The sequence below is a fragment of the Phocoena sinus genome, chromosome 8, assembly GCF_008692025.1.
Source record: "Phocoena sinus isolate mPhoSin1 chromosome 8, mPhoSin1.pri, whole genome shotgun sequence".
Taxonomy (NCBI): Eukaryota; Metazoa; Chordata; class Mammalia; order Artiodactyla; family Phocoenidae; genus Phocoena; species Phocoena sinus.
In genome coordinates, this window is record NC_045770.1 from 84077558 (window position 1) to 84100246 (window position 22689).

Sequence of the window (22689 nt, forward strand, 5' to 3'; positions counted from 1 at the left end):
CCCAAGTGCTGCAACTACTGAAGCCCGCGTGCCTGCAGTTCTTGCTCCACAACAAGAGAAGCCACCGCAATGAGAAGCCCACGCGCCGCAACAAAGAGTAGCCCCCGCTCACTGCAACTAGAGAAAGCCTGTGCGCAGCAACGAAGACCCACACAGCCAAAAATAAAAATAAATAAAATAAATAAATTTAAAAAGAACCTCCTCCACTGTTCAATTTTTCACGTATGTACTTCCAGAATTTTTGCTATGTGCACACAGCACATACATGCTCTTACATGTGCATACACATACATATACATTGAGACACATTTTAAAACTGATGAGGAATCATGCCATAACAGGTTGTTTTGTAACTTGCTCTTATCACTTAATAAATTATGCACTCTTCCTATGTAAAGAAATACAAATTTATAATTGTTAATGACAGCATAGTATTAGAATATCAAAATTGACTTTAGTCTGTCCCCCACTGACGGACTTTGTTTCACGTTCTTTTATAACCACAAAAAACGCTACAATGGAAAGCCTTGAAATTACAGCTTAGAAAAATGATCGTTTTCTTAGGATAAATTCTGAAAAGTGGTATGCTAGTTCAAAAGGGTACACTTAACGTCAGTTTTAGCTACTCCCAGCAACAGTGCAAAAGAATGCCTGTTTCCTGGGGTCCTCACCAAATTAGAACTACTATTGTTTTTAATCCTAGCCAAAATGAAAGAACATAAAAAGTAACATTTCATTGTTTTAATCCCCATTTTTATTACTCGTGTGTTTGAGCATCTTTTTGGTTAATTCAATTATACAGTTGCTTATTGCACAACACAGTTATTTATATTGTATTAAATATATTTGAATCCGGTACAATTGTCTACTGTACAGTGTAATTATCCACTGTGTTCATTATAGTGTATCATTACTAGCTTCTTAACAAATATTTGCAGAAAAACAATAGCTAATACTGGCTATGTGCAAGGCCTGTTCCAAGCACACCTCCACATGGTCCCACCTCCTCTGGGCCATCTAGGTGCCTTTACTCTTGATTAGGTGAAGGCTGTCATTTAGTTTGAACAGGGGTCTGTATTAGTATGTTTGAAGTACGATTACTTTTTGAAAGAATGGTTATATTTGTTAAACATCTTACATACTTTTCCTCATTTTATTCTCCCAACAACCTTGCAAGGCTGGCACCATTACTATTATAATTCTCACTTCGCAGATGAAGGAATTGATGCATGGGGGCCTTAGGTGACTTGCACAAGGACACAGGTCTAAGACACACAGTCACAATTTGAACCCAGGTTTTCTGATTCCAAAGCCTCCATCCTTAACCACTACACCAGACTGCTAGTGACAGAAGTCCCTGTTAGGGACACAACGTCCCCCAACAGAAATAGTAGCTGGCTCACAGGCCCCTCAGGGCCTCATCTCTTAAGTCAGAAGGGACATTTAAGCCTTTAAACTAAAAACAGTACGAGTTAGAGACATATCAGGGCACTGGAAAACCCCCATGCTTCCACCCAGCTCTTTGACCCCTCCATCAGACACAGAAGTATCCCTGAACTACAGACAGTCCAGGGCTGGACAGGGTCACAGACGGCAGTGGATTCCCTCCATACAGAGGCAGGAAAGGTTGGGCAGCACCACCACCTGCACCGGACGGGCCCATTCCATTTAGAAAGAAGCTTTGTTAGCCAAGCAAAGAGAGCAAAGTCAGGGAGAATAAGAGTGAAGGAGAGGGAAATAAATAAGGCGACATTTTCTGAGTGCTTACTAAACAGCAGGCACTGTGCTATGTGTTTCTGGTAAGTCGTATTACATAGTCCTCGCAACTATCACATGAGGTAGGAGTTAACACATCCAACTTGCAGACGATGCTTGTGCAAGACCACACAGCAGCAGAGCAAGGATTCAAAGCCAGCTTTCTGATTCAAGACTAGGAAGAATCCCCTTGGGTTCTACAGATGTGCCTGGGTGGGGTGAAGAGCAGACTCAGGGGACAAGGTTTGGGCTTCTGACGTCACATCAACAAGCACTCCATTTTAATTTGCTTTGTAAAGGAAGGGCAGCTCCAGGCAAGGGTTTATTGGAATGAAAGGGTCCCATTGCTAAAAAACCACAGTACCATGCCACATCTGGTTCACACATCCCTTTAACCATCAATCAATCCCACTACATAGGCACATACTAATCACTTACTGCGTGCAAGGCTTCCTGTGCTGGCAGTGGCATTATGAAAACAAACCAGACATCAAGACACTGCCCTGATCTCACACCTTCTACATTCCAGTAGAGGAGAGAAGTACTGCACCTGACAGCAACAGTGCAAGGCAAGTATGGTAAATGCGAGTGCAGAAGCAGGCAAGTGTAACCAACTGCATGAAATAAGGGGAGGTTTTGCTGAAGATGCATGCTAGAGAGGGCCACAGGGTTTATATTTAACCAGGAGGACAGAAGGAAGCAAAGGCAGGAGAGTGTATGAGGTATGTTCGGGGGATGAAAAGTCGTCCTTATGTCATGGGCACAGTAAGGAACACTTGGACACACAGGGGGCATTTCAGGGATGAGGAAAGCTCTGCCTTTGCTCCCCTTGTTATGCCGAGGAAGATGAGTGAAAGCTAGAGCAAGGTTTGTACCTGACAACCTTGATGGGTCTGAAATTCCTTCTCAGGAGCCAGGTGTGAACAACATCTTTCCTCCAGAAGATGAGGCCAGAAGAGCCTTAAAATGAGCAGAGATTGTTTGCTTGTTTGTTTTAAATATAAAATGTAAAACGTGCATTCCTTTTGACCTGGAAAATTCTCCTTCCGAAGGAGAGATCTGATTACAGAAAATATTGTAATAACATAAATGTCCAATAGTAGTGTGCTTGGTACATATATTAAGATACCTTCCTATAACCACACACTACACAGCTATTAAAATTAATGTTGGGGGAGAAGACCTACTAACATTGAAAGATGTCCATGATAGTTGTTAAGTAAAAGAAATTAAATTATGAAATAGTGCTAGAATATTATTCAATTCTTACAAAAAATAATAATGTATGGAGAAAAACACCAAAGCGTTCATAGAGGTTATATGATTATTGATGAGTGTGGACTTACTGACGATTTTGGCTTATCTATATTTTCTAAAGTCTCTACAATAAACATTTATCATTTTTGAAATAAGAAAAAAAAAAGAAGTCAATTTTAAATGTTCTTTCTACCCAGTATAAAGACCTAGAAAAAGTATGTGGCTGGCTGTGATTCCTGGCTCTTATTTCTCTGACCTGGCTTGTTCCTAGGCACAGAATTCAAGGTTGGATATCAGAAAGTAGAGACTGAATCCTCACACAGCCCCTGTCCACTGGAGCATATGCTTCTCAACCTCTCCATTCCATCACTGTTATTTCATTTAATGGGAAAAAGGTATTTGAGTCAATTCATACCTAGTGTGTATAGGCTATTATTTAATAGTAAGAGCTGTCATTTATTATGCATTATTTCCATGCAGGGCTCTGTGCTAAACACCTTCAAATTACCTCATTTAACCCTTCAACAACTGTGAAAGTTAGGAACCATTATTTCCATTTTACAGCCGAGGAAACAGAGGCCCAAAGATATGTCACTAGCCTAATCCCTAATGACCAGTAAGTGACAGAGCCAGGTTTCAAACTCTGGTCTGTCTGACTCCAAAACCTTCTTCAGTCTTTACAGTTATATGATTCTGTCCTTGTAAGGAACCCATTTATTAATCTTTATAGAGAATGCATATGTGTTGAAAGAGGTCTTCCAAATGTCCTGGGACTGGAATGAAAACCTCCATCCAGGAAGTTGTCAAATGTGAGGTAATAGGTGGCAGCTGTGACAATAAATTATATTAAAAAAAGGTATTAAATGTTCTATTCAAAACGCGTCACCTCCTCGTTAATTTACTACATTCTCCCACCAACTACGGTCTTACACATGTGGTGGAAATACTATAAAATGGTACGCTGTTGCATCTCTCTTCCCAATTCTGCATTCCATGACATCTTGTTGGTAGCTTGAAATTGGTCACGGTGGGAGTATTTACAACATGGAAATTAGCAAATGCTATGAATCAAGGCTTGATTTTTTGTTTTGTTTACTGTCTAGACTTAAGAAGGTGATGAAGTAAATGTTAATAATATAAATTAAACTTAAACTGTGTTATCTTTGGCTGTTATACTGTGAGTAGTACACAAGAGATGAAAAAATATTCTTCCAGTATCTAATATCTGCCTCACTACAGAAGTTTCTCATGTCACTGACAACTGAATAAAGTACTGATATACGTCTTTGTTGGGTCATTCATGTTGGAACTGTACTCACTCATCAATGATGTGAGCAACTTCTTTGCTGAATCAGATTGGAATCAGACATTCATTTGCAGTCTAGCTTTGTCAAACTATGCTTGGATTACTACTATAGGTTGGCTACAGATACAGGAGTTCAGCAAAAAATCAACAAAAGCATTCTGTGATAATCAGCTGACTCTATGAGATTTAAAATAAAATGTGTTATATTATTATTTGTAAGTTGTGGGCTATATGTCTTTCATGTCAATATGTTATAACTTTTATGTTAAACATTTTAAGCATACCCTTGGACAGAACCACGGACAACCTACATAGCTCCTCCAGCAACAAATTCTCATAGTTGTACAAAGTCTTCGGGGATCCCAAGGAATCCCTAGGGGAGTGACATTTCAGACCTGGCCCCTTCTCAAAAACACGTGTCCCAACTCCCAACTTCTTAAGGTCACTTGATCTCTAGGCCCATCTCTCAAAGAGCTAACCACAGATCTCTTAATAGAATTAGAAAGTCTCCCCTGGACCATGAGCTGGAAACAAAATAAACTGGGTTGGAACCTTGGAAAAACTCAATCACAGCCTCTTAGTTACATGTGAATACTTCATTGTCACACTTACCAGGTGACATAGTTACTGATTTACATGTCAATCTCCCTTGCTAGACCATGACCTCCATGAAAACAGGGGTGTCTCTCATTCATCCCATGCTCAGCTAGAGTTCAGTCAATGTTCTTGAGCTCATGCATGAAGGCCTAAAGAGAGGGAGGAAGGATCTCCTTTACAAATCTGGTGTTGGCAGAATTAACATCTGTCTCGCTGTGTTATTTAGGTATTTCCTGCACGGTTCAAGAGCAATGTTTTGATGGTGATGCTACATCCAAATAGATGCAATAAGTCATCCAAATTCAATTCAGAAGTCATCTAAATTTTTCAAAATATACTGCACATATACTCGTTGTTCCTACTATGTAGGATACATGACCATCACAATTAATGAACAATATCCTTGGAGTTCATACAGACAAATAAGCCGCCTTTGCAAATATAACCCCCAAATTTCCAAACATATGGACTAAAGACACTTTACAATGTAGACTTGCCTCTTCAAGTTTTGTATTTGTAGAGTAGGGGCAAGAACAACCCATGGTTGTGTGACTCTGTGTGATGGAAGTAGGTCCCACATGTACAATTTTATCCAGGGGGTATCACGTCTACCTGTTTCAGAGTATGTAGGAACCCGTGCCCAGGGTACTTTGGGGACAGGAGACTGAGATGCAGAGAGGTGACTGCTATTCTCCAGAACACAACTGATCCTGACAGCAATAGCTGGCAATACCCACACAGGGACTGCTGCAAAACCAGCCATGGCTTAGACAGTTTCCTAAGTTGTGCATAGAATTAAAAAAAAAAAAAAGGATACCAAGCCATACATTTAAGGTAATTAAGTCATTACTTAATTCAATCAATGAAATAACAGACATCAAAACAGGACCGGAATTCTCCTTTGAGATCCAGATGGATATTGGTACTGGCCCATGAACCTGAATTCCATGCTTTCCACGGCTTTTCATTTTTCCTCTCAATGACTGGAAACCAAATACAGAATTTTATCCTCCTTAATTCTCTCTCACTAGAAGTTGGGAATTTTCTGACATAAGAAGCTAATTAAAAACACATTACTACCGCAAGGGTTGCCTTGCAGCTCACCTGGCATCTAGGGGTTAATCTCACACATTTAATACCCCACCTTAAACAGGAATTATAGGAGCCAGGAAGCAGCTTTCATGACAACCTTCCTAAGATGGTGCTACTTCTTCAGAGCACGACAGTCTAAAAAAAAGGGCATGCAAATGGAGATAAATGGTACGCAGGCCACCGAGGTAATTAAAAATGTATTTTCCATTTCCTAGTAATTGAATTGTGTACAAGCTGCAAGTTAATGAGGTCATCTACCCTCGAGCACTGACAGGAAAGCAGGAATAATTATCTTTCAATTTTTTCTTATGTAGCAATTAATTTTAACCATTCGCCTACACCCCACTTCCACTCCCCTCAATCCAGTCAGTCAAAGTCATGGCTAAACCGAATTGACAAGCAATGGATACGGTGGCAGCACCGAGCTGCCGAGGCGGGCAAGGTAATCAAGGGGCTGCAGCTGTTGAGGGCTAAGCGCTTCCAGGTGAATGTCGCCTGAGATTTCGCATTCTGCCACTCGGAGGACACAGGACACGCAGTGGTGGCTGACAGAACATCTGGTGCCAGGTGGGCTGGGAAGAGGCACTGCTGACTTGGGAAGGCAACAGAAGGATGGACAAGGATTGATGGATGGACAAGACTTCGAAACAAAATGTCACTTGCAAAAACCGTTATCCAAAACCGGGAGAGAAATGCTCAGCCACTCGTCACACTTGCCTTGCACTTACAGCATCATCAAACTTCTTGGAGCTTTTTGGCTGGTTGACTTTGGAGTGGGGGTCCTAAGGGCCAATGCTTCTAGAACTTACGGACACAAAAAGTTTCTTATTTAGCTCAACAAAAGTTCACTTCTCTTTTCAGTCATCCTCCTTCTAAACCCACTGTTCTAAGGCCAGAGCATGGCGAGGTTGAGAAGGAGGGCATTTATTCCAGTTCTGCTGCTATCTGGCTGACTCAGCCCCAAATGCATCATGTTATTATAGGTACTGTCTGGAGTCTGTCCATCTGTGACTCTAGTTTGCCCAACGTTTAGATCAAGTCCTGGCCACCCCACTCGACCCCCACTTCTCTAATTGGTGAAGTTAGAGAAAAATCTAAATACTTAAGAGAAAGAGAGAGAAAGAAATCAGGTCTTAAGAACAAGGTCCTACTATATAGCACAGGGAACTATATTCAATATCCTGTGATAAACCATAATGGAAAAGAATATGAAAAAAGAATGTATATATATTTATAACTGAATCACTTTGCTGTACAGCAGAAATTAACACAACATTGTAAATCAACTAAAAAAAAAATCAGGTCTTCATTCACTTACTCTATTCAGACTTATTAAGCACCTAGATAGCTCTTAATACTAAGTAGAGTGGTTACTCTGTTGCCCTGATATAATTATTAATAGCACCTATTTTCACTTTGAAAGTATCCCATAACGGATGATAACTTATATGGCCACCTGATCATAGGGTGCCATGGAGTGAAAGGTAGATATAGTGAGATTAGCAAGCTTCTTCAAAATTATAAGCCCCCCTCGCCACTCCTTGAGAGCTGGTTGCCATGACTTAACTCTTCTTTCCTTCCGTGTGTCCCCACGGTACCCAGCACCATCAGGGAACACAGCAGCCTCTCACTAAATGCACGTCAATCGCTTGGTGAATCCCACGTGAGATGCAAGTCAGTACAGGGAACCTACACCAGGCAATATCATTTTCTATCAGCCTCCTGTGCTGAAAAAAGCAGATCTGAGATAAGGCTAGTTTCTCCATTCCCAAATCAAGGTAGGCTTTTTGAAGAATGACAAACCAGGAAGAATACATGGTTGGAAATTTTTAGGTTTCCCCAGATATTTGCAAAAAGGGAATTTCCTTTTGAAAATAGACACTGATAGTTTTGAATTAGAAAGATTAGCCCAGAGCAAAATGAAATTTCTCAAAAGCTACTCATTAGGACAACAGATATAAACTGAATGTCTTCGAGTTGAGCAGAAGGGCAAGGTGTGTCACCTTTTTTCTTTGTTCTTGAGGCTTCTGTTGCATCTTCATCCTCATGATGTCTATGCCATTTCCCCCAGGGGACCACAGAAGGAAGAGCACCTTGGATCCGGCCTTACTCTGATCAATGCAGGTACGACCCAGGTGGGCTCAGAGATGCATGGTGGGACAAAAGAAGAAAGAGTCTCCCTCAAAAGCTATGAGGCATGGCAATCCTACTCCTATCCATGCCCTGAAACAACCGCAGAAGGAGGGGAAGCTCTCCCAGGCCACTTTGCAAAGGTGAACGGCTTGTTACAGTTTTGCTGCTCCTGCAGTTAAATGCACATCTGCAAACCCAGAACACAGGGAAGTCACCACGGAAAGATGCACTCTAGCCCACAGTTGCTGCGACTCCTCATATAGGTTTAACTCTCACTGTCCCTGCCTACCCCCAAACAAACCTCTCTCTTAAGAGGATAAAGAAGCTAGCATTGGCTACACTGTTACCAGACCTCGTTTTCTGGACATGTGAGGTGACATCCCCACTGATGCCTGAGTGTCCATTCTTGGTGATGTTTGTGTTGAGCATTGCCCTCTTCCTCTTCTACAGTTGAGCCCCACATGGGAGGGGACACATCTGCCTCTAATGCCTTGGTCACTTTTCTCCTGAATTATGCAGCTGTCAGGATAAGAGCTCTATGAGAAGAGAAGAAATCAATCAACAATCAATTGTAGAGGCTTGGTGAGTCCAAAATCTGGTTGGAGACTCAGGAAAGAGCTGCAGTTCAAATCCAAAGGAAGTCAGGCTGTACATGCAGGAAGAGCTGATGTCATAGTTCAAGTTTAAGGCCATCTGCAGCAGAATCCTCTCTTGCTCAGGGGAGGTCAGTCTTTTGATCTATTCAAACTTTCAGCTGATTGGATGAGGCCCACCCACATTATGGAGGGCAATCTGCTTTACTCAAAGTCCACCAATTTAAATGTAAATCTCATCCAAAACACCCTCACAGAAACATTCAGAATAATGTTTGACCAGATATCTGGGCACTGTGGCCCAGCCATGATGACACATAAAATTAACAATCATTAGCAAGCAAGGAGGACTGACTTCTCAGAGCATCTCCTGAGCCAAGACCTGGAGGAAGTAAGACTGCTGTGCAGCTTTTATCCTTCACATCACGTTTTTGGTTTCCCCAGAATCCCCGCTCCTATGAAATTGAGGAAATAAAGCATTAAGGATGTTTATTGGGAAAGATACATAACTGATTAAGGGTGATGGAAAAAGGTATTCAAGATGGGATATAGTGGACCATGTGTCTACACTGGCAAGAATGATCCTCTGGAGTGAGAGAGAGGGGTAATTCGGGAGGGACAGGCAATGGCCAAAGGAACCAAGACCTGTAGACTAGGAGCCACTGGTAGCATCACAGAACCTCAGAGCCTGAAGAGACTTCTGAGTTCCCCACATGTCTACCCGTCAGAACATCAAGGTGAAACGACAGGCAAGGCTACTGAGCTAGTTACTGGCCAAGACTGGGGCCCAGATCTTATCAGTGACTTACTGTTTGTTGAGCACTTACTATGTGCCAGGAATTTATTTCACAGAGCAAGAAACTGGGGCTCAGAGAGTTGAGTTGTCCAAAATTACACAACTACTAAGGGTTAGAGCTGGGCTTCAAGCCTGACAGTGTGTGATTCAGAAACTCAAACACTTATTCTCCACACTAAAACAGCCTCCCAGGCCAGGGTCCCCACGCCTTGCAGGGCTGAGTCACTGGAATGGCTCACCTGGAGCTACTCACATCCTTCTCAGGGCGAAGAGGAATGTCCTGACCTCTTGGAGGGCGGTTCAGACAACAGGTAGTGCTGTATCCGTGACACACAGACACACAGCCTCTCAAGGTGGCAGACAAGACGAAGATCAGATCCTTGGGAGAGTCTATAAGAACACCACACGCGGGCACGCGCACGCACACACGGAAGCGCTCACCAGCAGACAGCAGGGTTTCCCGTGGCTCTGTGAGGAGGAGGGGCCGCCAGCAGGCCGCTCCACCATCACCTGCTAATGACAAGCTGTTCCATCCCCAGCAGAGCCCTGGAACCAGTCTGCGTGCAGACACAAAAAAGCCCGACTTCATTTTAGCAGCCAAATTGCCATCCAAAGAAAAGATTTCCTGGGACAACAGATTTCTCTGAGGAGAACGCAAAAGAGTGGACAGGTGGTTTCCCATCGAAAAGCATCACCCATGACTTCCTCTCCAGACTCCAGGCTGCCTGCTCGGGCCCAGAGAGCAAGGGAAATGCTGGCTCAAGATACAGAGATCTTTTGAAATGGAAATGTACCTTTGGAATTATTTTGGCATTTTGTTTTAATAGATAATGGAAATTTCTTAGAAAAAAGTAAATGATGATGACAGCTACTACTTATTAAGCTTAATAATGGTAGCTGTAATTTACTGAGCACTTAGCATATGCCGGGAACTATGCTTTACGTGCTTTCTCTAATTTGCTCCTCACAACAAGTGTATGAAGAGTATTCTAGTCATATCACCATCTTACGGAGGAGGAAATGGCATCTCCAAGAGGTTAATTCACTGCTCAAAGGACACCCAGCTAGCAAGTGCAATTGCTGGGGTTTAAATCCAAATCTACCTGATTCCAAAGCCTGTGCCCAATCAATGTATACGGGTGTGGGACTGCATGAGTGTATGTGTATCTGAGTGTGGTGTGTGTGTGTGTGTGTGTGTGTGTGTGTATGTGAGATGATCTAACATAAAATGCAAAGCACCCTGGGCAACTGAACATCCAAGAAGCAAGAAGGACTTCAGAACAGAGTGAAGTCAAACCTCATCCTCTCGCCACCAACAGGTCCACACATTTGGGGGTGTGCAGGTGGAGCCCACAGCTCCTCTATGCTCATAGGGCAGAGGTGGACAGAGCCCCTGCCCTTTTCCACTTTGCCAGACTTCCTCAGCTTTCTAGGCATTAGTAAGACATCGGTTGCCTGGTGCCCTCCCCAATATCCACCCACTGCCTTCCCTTCCAGTATCTTTAATCACACTTAGAATAAAATCCAAAGTCTTCCCCTTGGCCGACAAAGCCCTGCACGATCTGGCTGGCTCTCCCCTCAACACTGCTGAGCTCCCCGGCAGATCCCCAACCTGGACTGCTGGTAAGAGAGAAATAAACCTCTCTCTTGTTTCAGCCCAGCATTTGGCGGGTGGGGGTGGGGGGCGGGTGGGGGGGGAGGCGGGGGAGGGTGTCTCCTGTTACAGCAGCCTAGCCAATATTAACTCATACTCGTCGTCTCTGACCTTGACATTTAAACTTCCTTCACTCTCCTCAAATCTCTGACCCGCTCTGTCCACTCAACCCCACACTCTCAGCAGATGACTTGATCTTCTATTTCAGAAAGAAAGGAAGCCAGCACACGAGCGAGCACTCTCTCAGCTTTCACTACCCAACCACTTTAGGTGACATCTGCACCCAACCTGTGACTCCATGGGAATGTCCCTCCTCCCGTCCCGGCCAGGATTTTTACCAGGACTTTGAGTCCCATCCCTCCTGTTCCTCAGGGAACTCTCATTTTGTCTTCCCTTCTATTTTTTATAATTCAACCTCCCCCTCTCAACTGTGTCCACAGCAGTAAACATGTTCATGATTTTCTCATCTTAATAATACAAAAAAACCACTAAGCCTTCTCTTGACCACACACCACCCCTAACTCTCAAAAGCTTAACCACTTCACAGTAACATTTTTTTTTTTTTGCAGTACGCAGGCCTCTCACCATCGCGGCCCCTCCCGCTGCGGAGCACAGGCTCCGGACCAGCGTCCATGGCTCACAGGTCCAGCCGCTCCGCGGCATGTGGGATCTTCCCGGACCGGGGCACGAACCTGTGTTCCCTGCATCGGCAGGCGGACTCAACCACTGTGCCACCAGGGAAGCCCTAAGGCCTTTTTACAAAATGCCACAGTTCCACCCCAGCCTCCCGTTCCAGAACTTGCACTTGTAAATCATCACCCGACACAGGAACAAGAATAAGGATCTTCCCATTGCCCAGCGTTTCTCATCCTTACAGGACTCCTTCCTCACAATTACAAAACTTCCAAAGCATGTTAGAAATGCAGCAAACCTTCACCACTTTTAATCCATTGGGCTTCCTTTGCCAGTAACAGCAGGACTAAGAAAAAGAGCTACAGAAGCAGGAGATAACCGGTAATTTTAGTAATTTTCCTTTGCCATAGGAGCCATTCTTCCCAAGGTGGCTCCTTAACTATTTTATTCTTGTATCTCTTATCCTTCTAAGCAATTAAGGAGCATGGTCACAGGCACAGGGGGAGGAAGTGTGACCAAGGGTCCATACCACCTGACTGGCCAGCAGGCTGTGAACCCTCCCATGAGCCTAAATGCCCAGCTGAGGGCTTGGCACGTGTATTACACTGATATCAACCATGCTTTTACATTAAGCCACTGAGTGGACACTTCTTTTGAAGTAAACCCTATGGGCTAATGGTGGAATGAAATTCAATTCCTAATGGAAAGAGAGGGAGAAGCAAGTATGTTTTCTGACTGTGAATTATTTTAAAAGGACACACACTCCAAGACAGATACCTTCCCCGAATCCGTTTACTGAAAAAGTTCAAGAAAAATTTTTTACTTCCAAAGCTCATGAGCAAATAGAATGAACCATTCCTACCCTACCAAGTTCATGCGTAGAGTTCCTCCCTGCTGTGGTTGCAGACTGGTGAGGTTGGTAGTCACCTGTTTACTTTCTTATAACTCTGCTTTGTAATCTTTTATCACACAGTCATAAAGTTTAACAAGTGTGTGTTTAATTCCAAAGTTTTGGGGGGATTTTGGAAGATCTGGAGGGAGAGAGGGAGACCCTGCAGCATTAGCTACAACCACCTCCAAAATCTTCAAAAAGAAGAAAATTGTTTTGGTAAGCCAAGCTAAAGAGGCAGTTCTTCAAGTCTTCCAGAGTAACACAAACTCATCCTGTGCCTTGAATCGAAGTTGTTTTTCCCCACTGGGCACCTCAGCAAAGCAGGGAGTCGCATGGTGCTTCTTACCTCTTGCTGTTGGGCTGAAGACGAAAGAGACAGACATTTCCACTGCAGTAGTAGGGACTGAATTGAGTTCTCTTGCAAAATATAGCTGGAGAGGACTCAGAAGTTACTGGCTGCTTCACAGCACTTGTGGAATGTGCCATGGAATAACCCAGGCCTTGACTGCCCCTACCCAGACACCATGGTCATCATCATGGTTATAGTTACTGCTCTTGTGGTACCATTCATTTCTATAGTCCCCATGTAGTTGACAGTGAACTTCGTGTATTAGCAGAGGTGACACAGGGGCGTGTTTCCTAGTGCTCCTTTCTCCTGACCAGTTCAGCCAGGCCACGCTCCAGTCCCCCCAGCAGGTAGAGCAGTGAGGTCTTCTCAGCATACTCACACTTACCTTGCCCTAGAAAAAGAGCCTGAATGCTGAAGTTCAATGCTCCTACTTTGAAATATCTACTCTGCAACTCAGGCTTGCCTGACCCCCACCCTTGCGCTTGAGTCTCGTCTTCATAAAATGCAAGCAATAGGTAGATTACCTCATAGGGTGGTTGTGAGGATTTAAGTATATTATATATGTATGCTAATCAGGATTTTTCATTGCAACCCATAGAAATGAAGTCTGGTGAATTTAGGAAGAAAAGCGATTTACTGAAAGGATTTTGGAGAGCCCACAGAGCTCGAGAAGGACTGGAGAATGGATCTAAAGCTTATGTTGCCAGGAACAACACCTGAAAGCACATCCCAGAATGAGTCCCCGAAGAAAACTCTGCCACGGCCACTATCCCCAGACACACTCTGGACGCTGACACAGGGTCACTGTCATGGTTGCCACCTCAAGCGGGATGTAGCTGTCACTGGTCCTCCATCTTGGCCAGAATGGATTCTGCAGTCTCTACATCAACACATCGGTAGCTGCTGAGCCTGAGGCAGGTGCACTGACAAAGCCTGGGTCCTATGCCAGCATCTTAGATACAAAGGAGGCTGGGAGAATAAGTACCTGGCATTTTCAGCTTCTAAACGTGTGTGTTGGGAGAGAGGAGTTTTCTGCAGTTATAGGAAATGTGTTCAGTTGCTAACAGCCAAAAAGAATGACTAATATTCACTAACAAGTGAAATAAACCAGTACCTGATGTGTTCCCTGTCACCCTTATACACTATCTTATCCAAGTCTGGGTTGAGCACAGTATCAGAATGCTGTGTTGTAAAGACATTCACAGCCACCCCACGTGGCCCCAAAACCCCATAAAACTCCCCACCTGTAACACCCACCTGTCTCCACATCCCAGTCCCTTTATTCTTCTCCCCAAGAAGCCAATGCCTATCTGATAAACAAATCTGTGCTAAGTGCTGATAACTGAAAATGGATTAGTTAGTGCCTGATTCTTTCCAGAATCTTCCTATTTTCCCTAGGAGATTCCAGGGGCCATGAAGGGATTTAAAGCATCTGTTAAATTTACCTTGGAGAGGTTCTGGTCAGCAAGGAGGTCTTCTGACTGAGGCAACCACTCTTCAGTAAGTAACCTGGAATAAATCAGTATCACCAACTCCCCGTGAGCAGACCCACATGCTTATGTTTGATGTCACCCGATCTTCCCCCCAAACCTCATAAGATCTTCAGGGTAAGTATAATTATCTTCATTTGATAAATGAGATACCCAGAAAGGTTAAATGAATTTCCCAAGGCACTAAATCTGTTAAACAGCAAAGCTGAGACTGGACCCAGAGTTCCTGACTCCTATCAGGTGCTTTTCACTTTCTATAACTCCTGGCTGCCCTTCTCCCAGTCTTGAACAACCACCCCAGGGCTGTGAGTGAATAAGGGACCAAAGAAACCCAAAAGGCAGTCCTCTGGGAGGCAGGAGAGGTCGGCAGGGGAGAGGAAACAACCCCGGGATGATCCCCTTCCTAGCACACATCCCATTTGCTTTGATTTGACTCTCAGTGTTTTCAAATGGGTTCTGATTCCAAAATATTTACATTCACCAGGAAGACTAAGTACAATGGCTTCCTTTTGGTCTAAAAAATTGCAAAAATTAGGGGATGTACAACAACCACAGATGGAATCCAGGAGCTGGGGTGGGGTGGGGAAAGGGACACCAAATCTGCAAACCAGTGTGAGCCCTTTTAGCTGCACTGATGGGGAAAGGGCGCCATCTCTGAGCTGCATGATTAAAGCAACTGCAAATTCGTTTCCGCAAAGGTCTTTCCCCTTAAACGGAAAAGCACCGTGTAACGGAATTTCACAGACACTGCTTTGCAAATCACTTCATACCTCACTCTGTTCAGAGCTGAGAGGTGGCCGCATGCTGTGAATCATAAGAGACTGAGGCTCTGGTGGGGCTGCCGAACCTTCCTCCGACTGACTTCGACATCTAGACAGAGACTACTCTCCCCATCCCTTAACCTGGGAAGGGAATTAGTGAACTGAGAGTACTGGAGTCACTGCTACATAATTAGTAGTCTAACCCTCCCCCTAACCAGGCTATTTACCCACAAACTGTGCTTTCTACACAGTCAGGCTCCTAGGGGTTGCTAGCTGGCTATGGATTGCCCAGGTACACACATTTTAAGTGAAAGGCTTTGAAAGTCTATGGGGTTTCTGAGCTCTAATGAGATTTCCAGTCGAAATGACCGAGTCAGGCTGACAAAGCTATGCCGAATGCCGCACCATTTTCACCAACCACCTTAGCTTTCTTGGGGGTACCCCTTGAGCTTAATGTAGGAATCGTATTTCCTAATAGTCAGCAGCTCTACAGTGAATAAAAGAGGTTGCATTTCAGTGTCAAGACTGATTGACTAATATTTCCAGACAGCCCAAATCTCTAATTCATTCACGCAAGAAAAAGGTATTAGCACCTACTACGTGCCAGGCACTATGCCAGGGATACAACTATGAGTCACGGCTCTCGTGGTGATTACAAATGACAGAGACAGAACACTTTCAAATAGTTGTTGCAACGAATGTAAAACTGCAACACTGACAATGTGATACTGTGGGCGGTCCCGAGAGAGAGCCCAGGAGAGGGGAATTAGACCTGGCCAGGGCATCCGGAAGACATCCCTGAGAAAGTGACCTTTCAGCTGAGAACTAACAGGTCAGAAAGAGCCGAGAGAAGAGAGAAGGGAAACCCTCATGGCAGAGAGCACAGCACAGGCAAAGCCCAATGAGGTCAGGGGCTTGACGAGAACTGGAAGAAAAGGCTAGTATACACCAAGCTTGGTGAGCGAGGGCAACAAGGCACCAAAGGAGCCTGAAAAAGGGGAGACCCTGCAGGGCTTTTCAGGACATGCAGAGGAGTTTTGTCTTTATTTGAAATGCAAATTGGATGCCATGGAAAAGTTGTAATGCGGATGAGGGCCATTAGAAAACGTCTCTCTGGCTGCAGCATGGTGGCCATATTAGAAGGGATGGCCGGGTGGAGTTTCCCATCAAGGAAAGTAGGTGCTCAGGGTCTCACCTATCCTGGCAGTGACCTGAGTCCCCCACAATCACAAGGGCAATGGCACAGCCAACTCAGGAATTCAGGACCACAGTGTGCAACCCCAAAACCCTTTCCACTACAGAATCACCCAGTAGCACAAGTTTACGGTGTGACGTTGTCATATTCCTTCACCTCTCTGTGAAACTACCCATTGACACAGACAACAACACTGACAATAACCAGCACGAAGGTACCAAGTCCAGTGATGGGTTATCAGCACACACATGGTGATCTCTTCCCAACTATATGTATATATCCTCTGCCTAAGAGAGAAGTTCAAGTGTATGCTCTTTAAAATGGTAATAATTTCAAAACTTAACCTTCACTCACTGTCTATTTAGTGATTCTCAACCAGGGCAATTTTGTCCCCCTCCCCTGAGGACATTTGGCAACATGTAGAGGCATTTTCGGTTGTCACCCTGGAAGGATGTCTAACTGGCATCTAACTGTTTAGCCAGAGATGCAGCTAAACATCCTACAATGCACAGGACAGTCCTCCAGAACAAAGAATTACCCAGCCCCAAAATGCCAATAATCCCGCTATTGAGAAATCTGATCTACAGGGGCTCGAAGCCACAAGGTGGGTTCTTGAGTAACTGCATGAACAGAACATCACACACACACACACACACACACACACACACACACACACTGACCTCCATTTGACAGTGACTGAAACAAGAAATAAACTTTTGTTGTGTTAAGTCACTGAGATTTGGAGGCAATTCAATACAGCAGCTAGCGTTATCTACTTTAACAAGTGCAACTGGTAGAGGTTAGTCCTTCTGGGAGGACAAGTGTACCCTAGCAACAGAGCCATATGACTTGGCAGGTGCTGGGAAGGATTGTGGAGTAAAGGGAAGGGCAGTGGACACCTGGTCCTATCTTGTAAGTCATGAAGCCTCACAGTGCCATGGGGGTTAATAAGTCAAGAGCACAGTGGATCCTTCATAGCTCTCTCACCCCTAATGACCAGAGGCAGTGCCTTTGCAGAGAAACTTTTAGCAACTCGCTGGAGGAATGCAGCAGGAACTCTCACCACAAGAACAACCGGTAACCTCTCTCATTTTCCTCTTTCCCTCACCCTATTTTTGTGAGACAGGGACTAGCTACAATAGTCAACAAGGTCCGTTTAGTGTATGATCTGGTCTTGCTGTGACTAACAAGGTGACTGGTTGTATATATCCTCTTTATGGTTGTTCATTATATCACCCTAACATAAAGTAATTTAACTTCGGTGGGATAATTAGGGTATTTCTAATCTAACTGATAGTCTGAATGAAATGAGATTTTTCAGAGGGAGATGTGTATCAGGAGACTGGTGACCTCCAGCCCCAATTTTCACAGTGTATTTATCTGACAGCCCGACTTCCCAGGCATACTGAATCCATACATTTCCAAGCCTGTGCGTGATAGAACACACCCGCAAATGAGATTACTTTATTTATAATGAGATTTCCACGGGCTCAAGGAGGTAGATCATAATATTTTAACCGAGGCCTTCAGACTGACGGAGAAACTGTATGTTAACAGAGACCCTGAGACGCACATGTACTCAAGAGGGCAAGTGGCCTGTATGGGGTCTCGGAGATGCAACTCAGCAGGAGAAATAAAGGTAGAGCCCCCTGAGGTGCCTGCCTGACTGGGACAGCCCAGGGCCAGCCCAGCAGGGCAAACATCGTGCTGGGAGGGTCACAGCAAGGCGGTCTTCACCTGCCCCTTGGAGAAGATGCAGAAAGAGTCTGCCCCGTAAGCCTGAGATAGGGGACCAAGGAAGGAGATCTGGAAAGTGGAAGCAGTAGAGGCCGGCAGGGTCAGGCCAGCAGCCTGAGCAAGCAGGCAGCTGACAGACCTACCGCCTGCTCCCCAGTCCCCCAAACACACCCCCAGGGACCGACCCACTCACCTCTGACCTCCACGCTGGCTCCAAGCTTTACCATTAGAGTCACACTTTTACGCCTGTCATCAGAGGCAGGATGCCAGCTCTTAGGAAAATATGCCCATTTTTCATTCCCATGTTTCATTCATTCATTGAGTACCCACATATGGCAAGTACTAGTAAGGCTCACAACAGATGAAGTCTCTCTTCCAGGCTATTTACATCCTTCTGGTTTTGTTGTTCAAGCCTCCTTAATAAATTCCTTTAAATTCCCTTTAGAATTTAATTTGAGAGAAAAAAGTTTGTTTTTTCTGGAAGAAATAATATGTTTTCTTTTATTAGATAATGAGAACTATGCAGCTCATCTGGTTCCCCTTGTTTTCTTGGGTGCCAGGAAGCCCAGAGGTTGATGTTATACTCAGTCGTAGAATTAGGTTGATGTTTTGTGTCTTTTTCTTTCTTATTTTCTATTTTTCTTATTTTTCTATTTCTAGTGAAAAAGATTGATTTAATGCTTTTTATTTGTTGAGGTATTTCGGTATTTCAATACTCCTTTGGAAAGGAGTACTTTATTAAATATATTTATTAAAACATTAAAAAATAAACAAAGAAGCATGACTTAAAAAATCCCACTGTTGGGCTTCCCTGGTGGCGCAGTGGTTGGGGGTCTGCCTGCCGATGCAGGGGACACGGGTTCGTGCCCCGGTCCGGGAGGATCCCACATGCCGCGGAGCGGCTGCGCCCGTGGACCATGGCCGCTGAGCCTGCGCGTCCGGAGCCTGTTGCTCCGCGGCAGGAGAGGCCACAGCAGTGTGAGGCCCGCGTACCGCAAAAACAAAAACAAACAAACAAAAAAGCCCACTGTTAAAAATCCTTTAGTATTTACTAAGTACCTATCAGTAGCAAACATGGCTGAGCATGTAACATGGGCCCTTTTCTAAGCACTTTGTATCTCACAGCAGCCTTTGCGGTAAGTGCTACTATCCCCACTCCAGAGAGGAGAGAATGAAGGACAGAGGCCTAAGCAGGTTGCCTGAGATTACGCAATCAGTAAGCAGTAGAACCAGGATCAAAACCTGGGCAGTCTGGTACCAAGAGCTGCCCTCTTAAGCACTGCTTCTCAGCATATACAACTTACTGCACTGGGCAAAGGAAAATGTACAGTATACGTACTGGACGCCTCTACCAGGCTGCCTCACCTCCTCTGGTGCCCCATTTTGTATTCCAGCCATCGCTACAGCAACCGGCCACGCTGGTGCTCAGGTGTGACCTGGCAGCACCTTGCCTGGACAGCGTGGAGAGTCTCTCGCTTTCTGCCCTAAGGTTGCAGAAATCTGCTCAATGATTCTGACGCATGCACACACTTGGAAGAGGGAGGGACCTAACACCCCATGGGGCAAACCTTGACCAGTGAGGGACGGAGCCAGTGGATAAATGCTCCTATTTCTGTCCTGTGGGCAGAGAATTCTGAGGCCCATTCTACACAGCTCCTCGGGATCTCAGTGGAATACAGCTGCTGTGGCCCACACTGCTGATCAGCTCAGTAACGTTGGGTTGGCCTTCCTTCTAGTTCACTCCTCCTAGGTCCCACTCTACCTCCTTGGGATCCACTTCTAATAAAACAGACTACATGTACGCAAGAGCTTACCTCAGCTCTGCGTTGTGGGGAAACCAAGGCTAAGACATTACAGTTCATAGCTTGAGGAGTTCAGATTAGGGTGACACGTCGTTACCACAGGAAAAACTCAGTAACGATGCATTAACAACCCATGATGAAGCAGCCACAAGAGTGACTTGAACTGTAACAGTACAAGAGCACGGAGAAGTGAAATAAGCAGGGAGGTACGATAAAGTTTTCTTGGAGCGCAGACACGCGTTCATTTACATGTCGTCTATGGCTGCTTTCCTACCACAACAGCAGAGCCCCGTAGTTGCTATGGAGACCCACGGCCCACCAAGCCAAAACTATTTCATATCTGGCCGTTTACTGAAAAGTGTGTGGACCTCTGATAGAGAAAAGCCAGGATCCTATGGGGATACAGAGAATGGGCACACATCCTATTTCTGAGGGTAGCTGGGAGGGTTGGACTGTTGAAGAACAGGAGCAGGGGCATTCCAGGTAGAGGCAACAGCTGAACCGAAGGCACAGCGTCAGCACGCTGCTGGCGAGGAACCACGGGTGGTTTACCACCGCAGGAGAGAAAGGGACCATGAGAGGAGTGATGGGACATGAGGCTCAGGCAGAGATCTAAGGTCTCTGCTACTCGGTTATTTCTCTCACTTTAGGATATTTCCTTCAATAGTCAAATATACTGTAACAAAGAGTAACTCCAGAGCTGGGTGTGTGCCTTCTACTGAACGGAGTTTATGGGGAGTTCAGGACAATTCCGTTCTTTTGATGAACAGCGGGAGCCCGTCTCGCGAAGCAGCCCTCTTTGCACCCGGGCATCCCTGACGTTAAAGGCCCACTGCCCTGCCCTTCTCAGGGGGAATGCCTCAGCATGCGCCAGCCCTCCTGCCCCTCTCACTGCTAAACCACACAGAGCTGACACGTCACCATGATGGTCAGCCCCAGCTGAGCGCTCTGACCGGTCTCCCTGCAGGCCTGCCTTTTGTTTTCCTGGAACGAGGATGCAGGAACAGTGCTGGGAGACTGAGACCTGCCCCACGGCTCTGAGAGGTAGTGCTTCTTCGTGTCACTGGGAAAGGAGAAACCCTGGGGGGATCAGGATGGTCTGAGGAGGCGTTATTTTGTTCAGTTCTTTCAGGAATATGTATTGAGGGAGGGCAGGCCAGGCGGGGCAATCTTCTCAGGATACAAAAGAATGATGAAGGCCCTCTCCTGCCCTCATGGGGCTCACAATCTAACTGGGGAGATGGACGTGCTATTCCACAGCAGGGAGAGGCTGCCAGCTCCCCTCTGATGGGAGTGCAGCCCTGAGAGGTAAAGCTTGGAGGATATTAGAAGCTCAATAAACATCCTAAGAGAATCTGCTTTAATGATTATTTTGGAATGAACTACAGTTACCACATCAACTGCTGACATGAAAGTACATGCATAAAGTACTGAAGAATACTCAAAATGGTTTATTCCCCCTCAAGAGATTTTCCTGACAATACTCATCTATACTGGTTGGGTGAACCATTTTTGAATAAGCAATGCAAAGGTGAATTTCAGTCCCCAAAGGACAGACTTAAAGATAATTTGGAAAACAAACTGGTAATGCCAAGCCGCTGGCATTTAGATACCCATTTCAGTTGTTTCAGATTTGGCTTAGATGGAAATGTTGAAAACCAACATTGATTTTTTTCAAAAAGAAAAAATAGTTAACATTTACTAAGTATGGACATTTTGTCAGGCACTGCTATGGCTTCATAGGTTTTATCTCATTTAATCTCCCCAGGAATCCTCGAGGTAGATTTTAGTATTATTACTGTCTCCATGTTACAGACGAGGCAACTAAGTCTTAAACAGACTAAGTAACTTGTCCCCCAGCCATCACTGGAGGAGGCAGATGTCACCTGACAGTTTATCCACAGGGGCCAGACCCTTAACTACCATACCAACTGTCTCCCCTTACTGACTAGTCCCCAGTTCCTGCCTGGGACATCTTTTTTCAGCAGTTTGGCCCAGAACAGATCTCAGGATAAGTTCCTTCTTTGTGATAAGCAGGGCCCACGATCTCTGACAGCTGTTCCCCGCTCTTCATCATCATCTGAAACAATCAGTAAGCATTAGAGAGTACTTTTCCCTTTACAAAGGTGATAATTAGATAACAAGCTGAGATTAAAGTAATTACAGCTAGACAGCTGGCGAGGCAGCACGGTCATGTTGAAATATTGTTGGTACTTCAGCATCTGGTTCTAATAACAGCACAGGCTAAAGGATTTTACATTAATTACAGAACATAATTTAATATAAACATATTTAATTACAATTGATGAGCGATAAACTGTTCGAGAATGACTTAACCCCTTCCGCGTGTCAAAGTGATGGGAACTTTGGGCAGTCCGTGGCCTCTTCTGCTGTCTTTCTCTCCCTCCCCTGCCACGCCCTCCATTACTCCCTGGTTCCCTCGAGCAGAGAAACACCCCCCCCCAAAGAGGGAATCTTCTAGACAAGAATGTTGCTCATTGATTATCCCATGGTGTTTGGCACCTGTACAGTGCCACCTATCCTTAGAAAGCCAAGTGGAAGGAGGCGAGTGTGCAAGCCAGGCTGGGATGCATTGCTTCCACCTGACCAGCTGCCTTCCTCACATTGGCTCACACTGGTGAAATGA

The 22689-nt window shown here is 45.0% G+C and overlaps 1 protein-coding gene across 1 annotated transcript in view; it reads right to left on the minus strand.

Moving 5' to 3' along the window:
- Nucleotides 1-1399: 1399 nt before the first annotated feature.
- Nucleotides 1400-22689, minus strand: part of LOC116758368 — a 132424-nt gene continuing 111134 nt past the window's right edge. Inside the window, exons 4-5 of the mRNA XM_032641182.1 lie at nt 2631-2715; nt 1400-1456 (exon numbers count right to left, since the gene is read on the minus strand). Of these exons, the coding sequence (XP_032497073.1) occupies nt 1400-1456; nt 2631-2715 (142 nt within the window). The remainder of the gene's footprint in view (nt 1457-2630; nt 2716-22689) is intronic.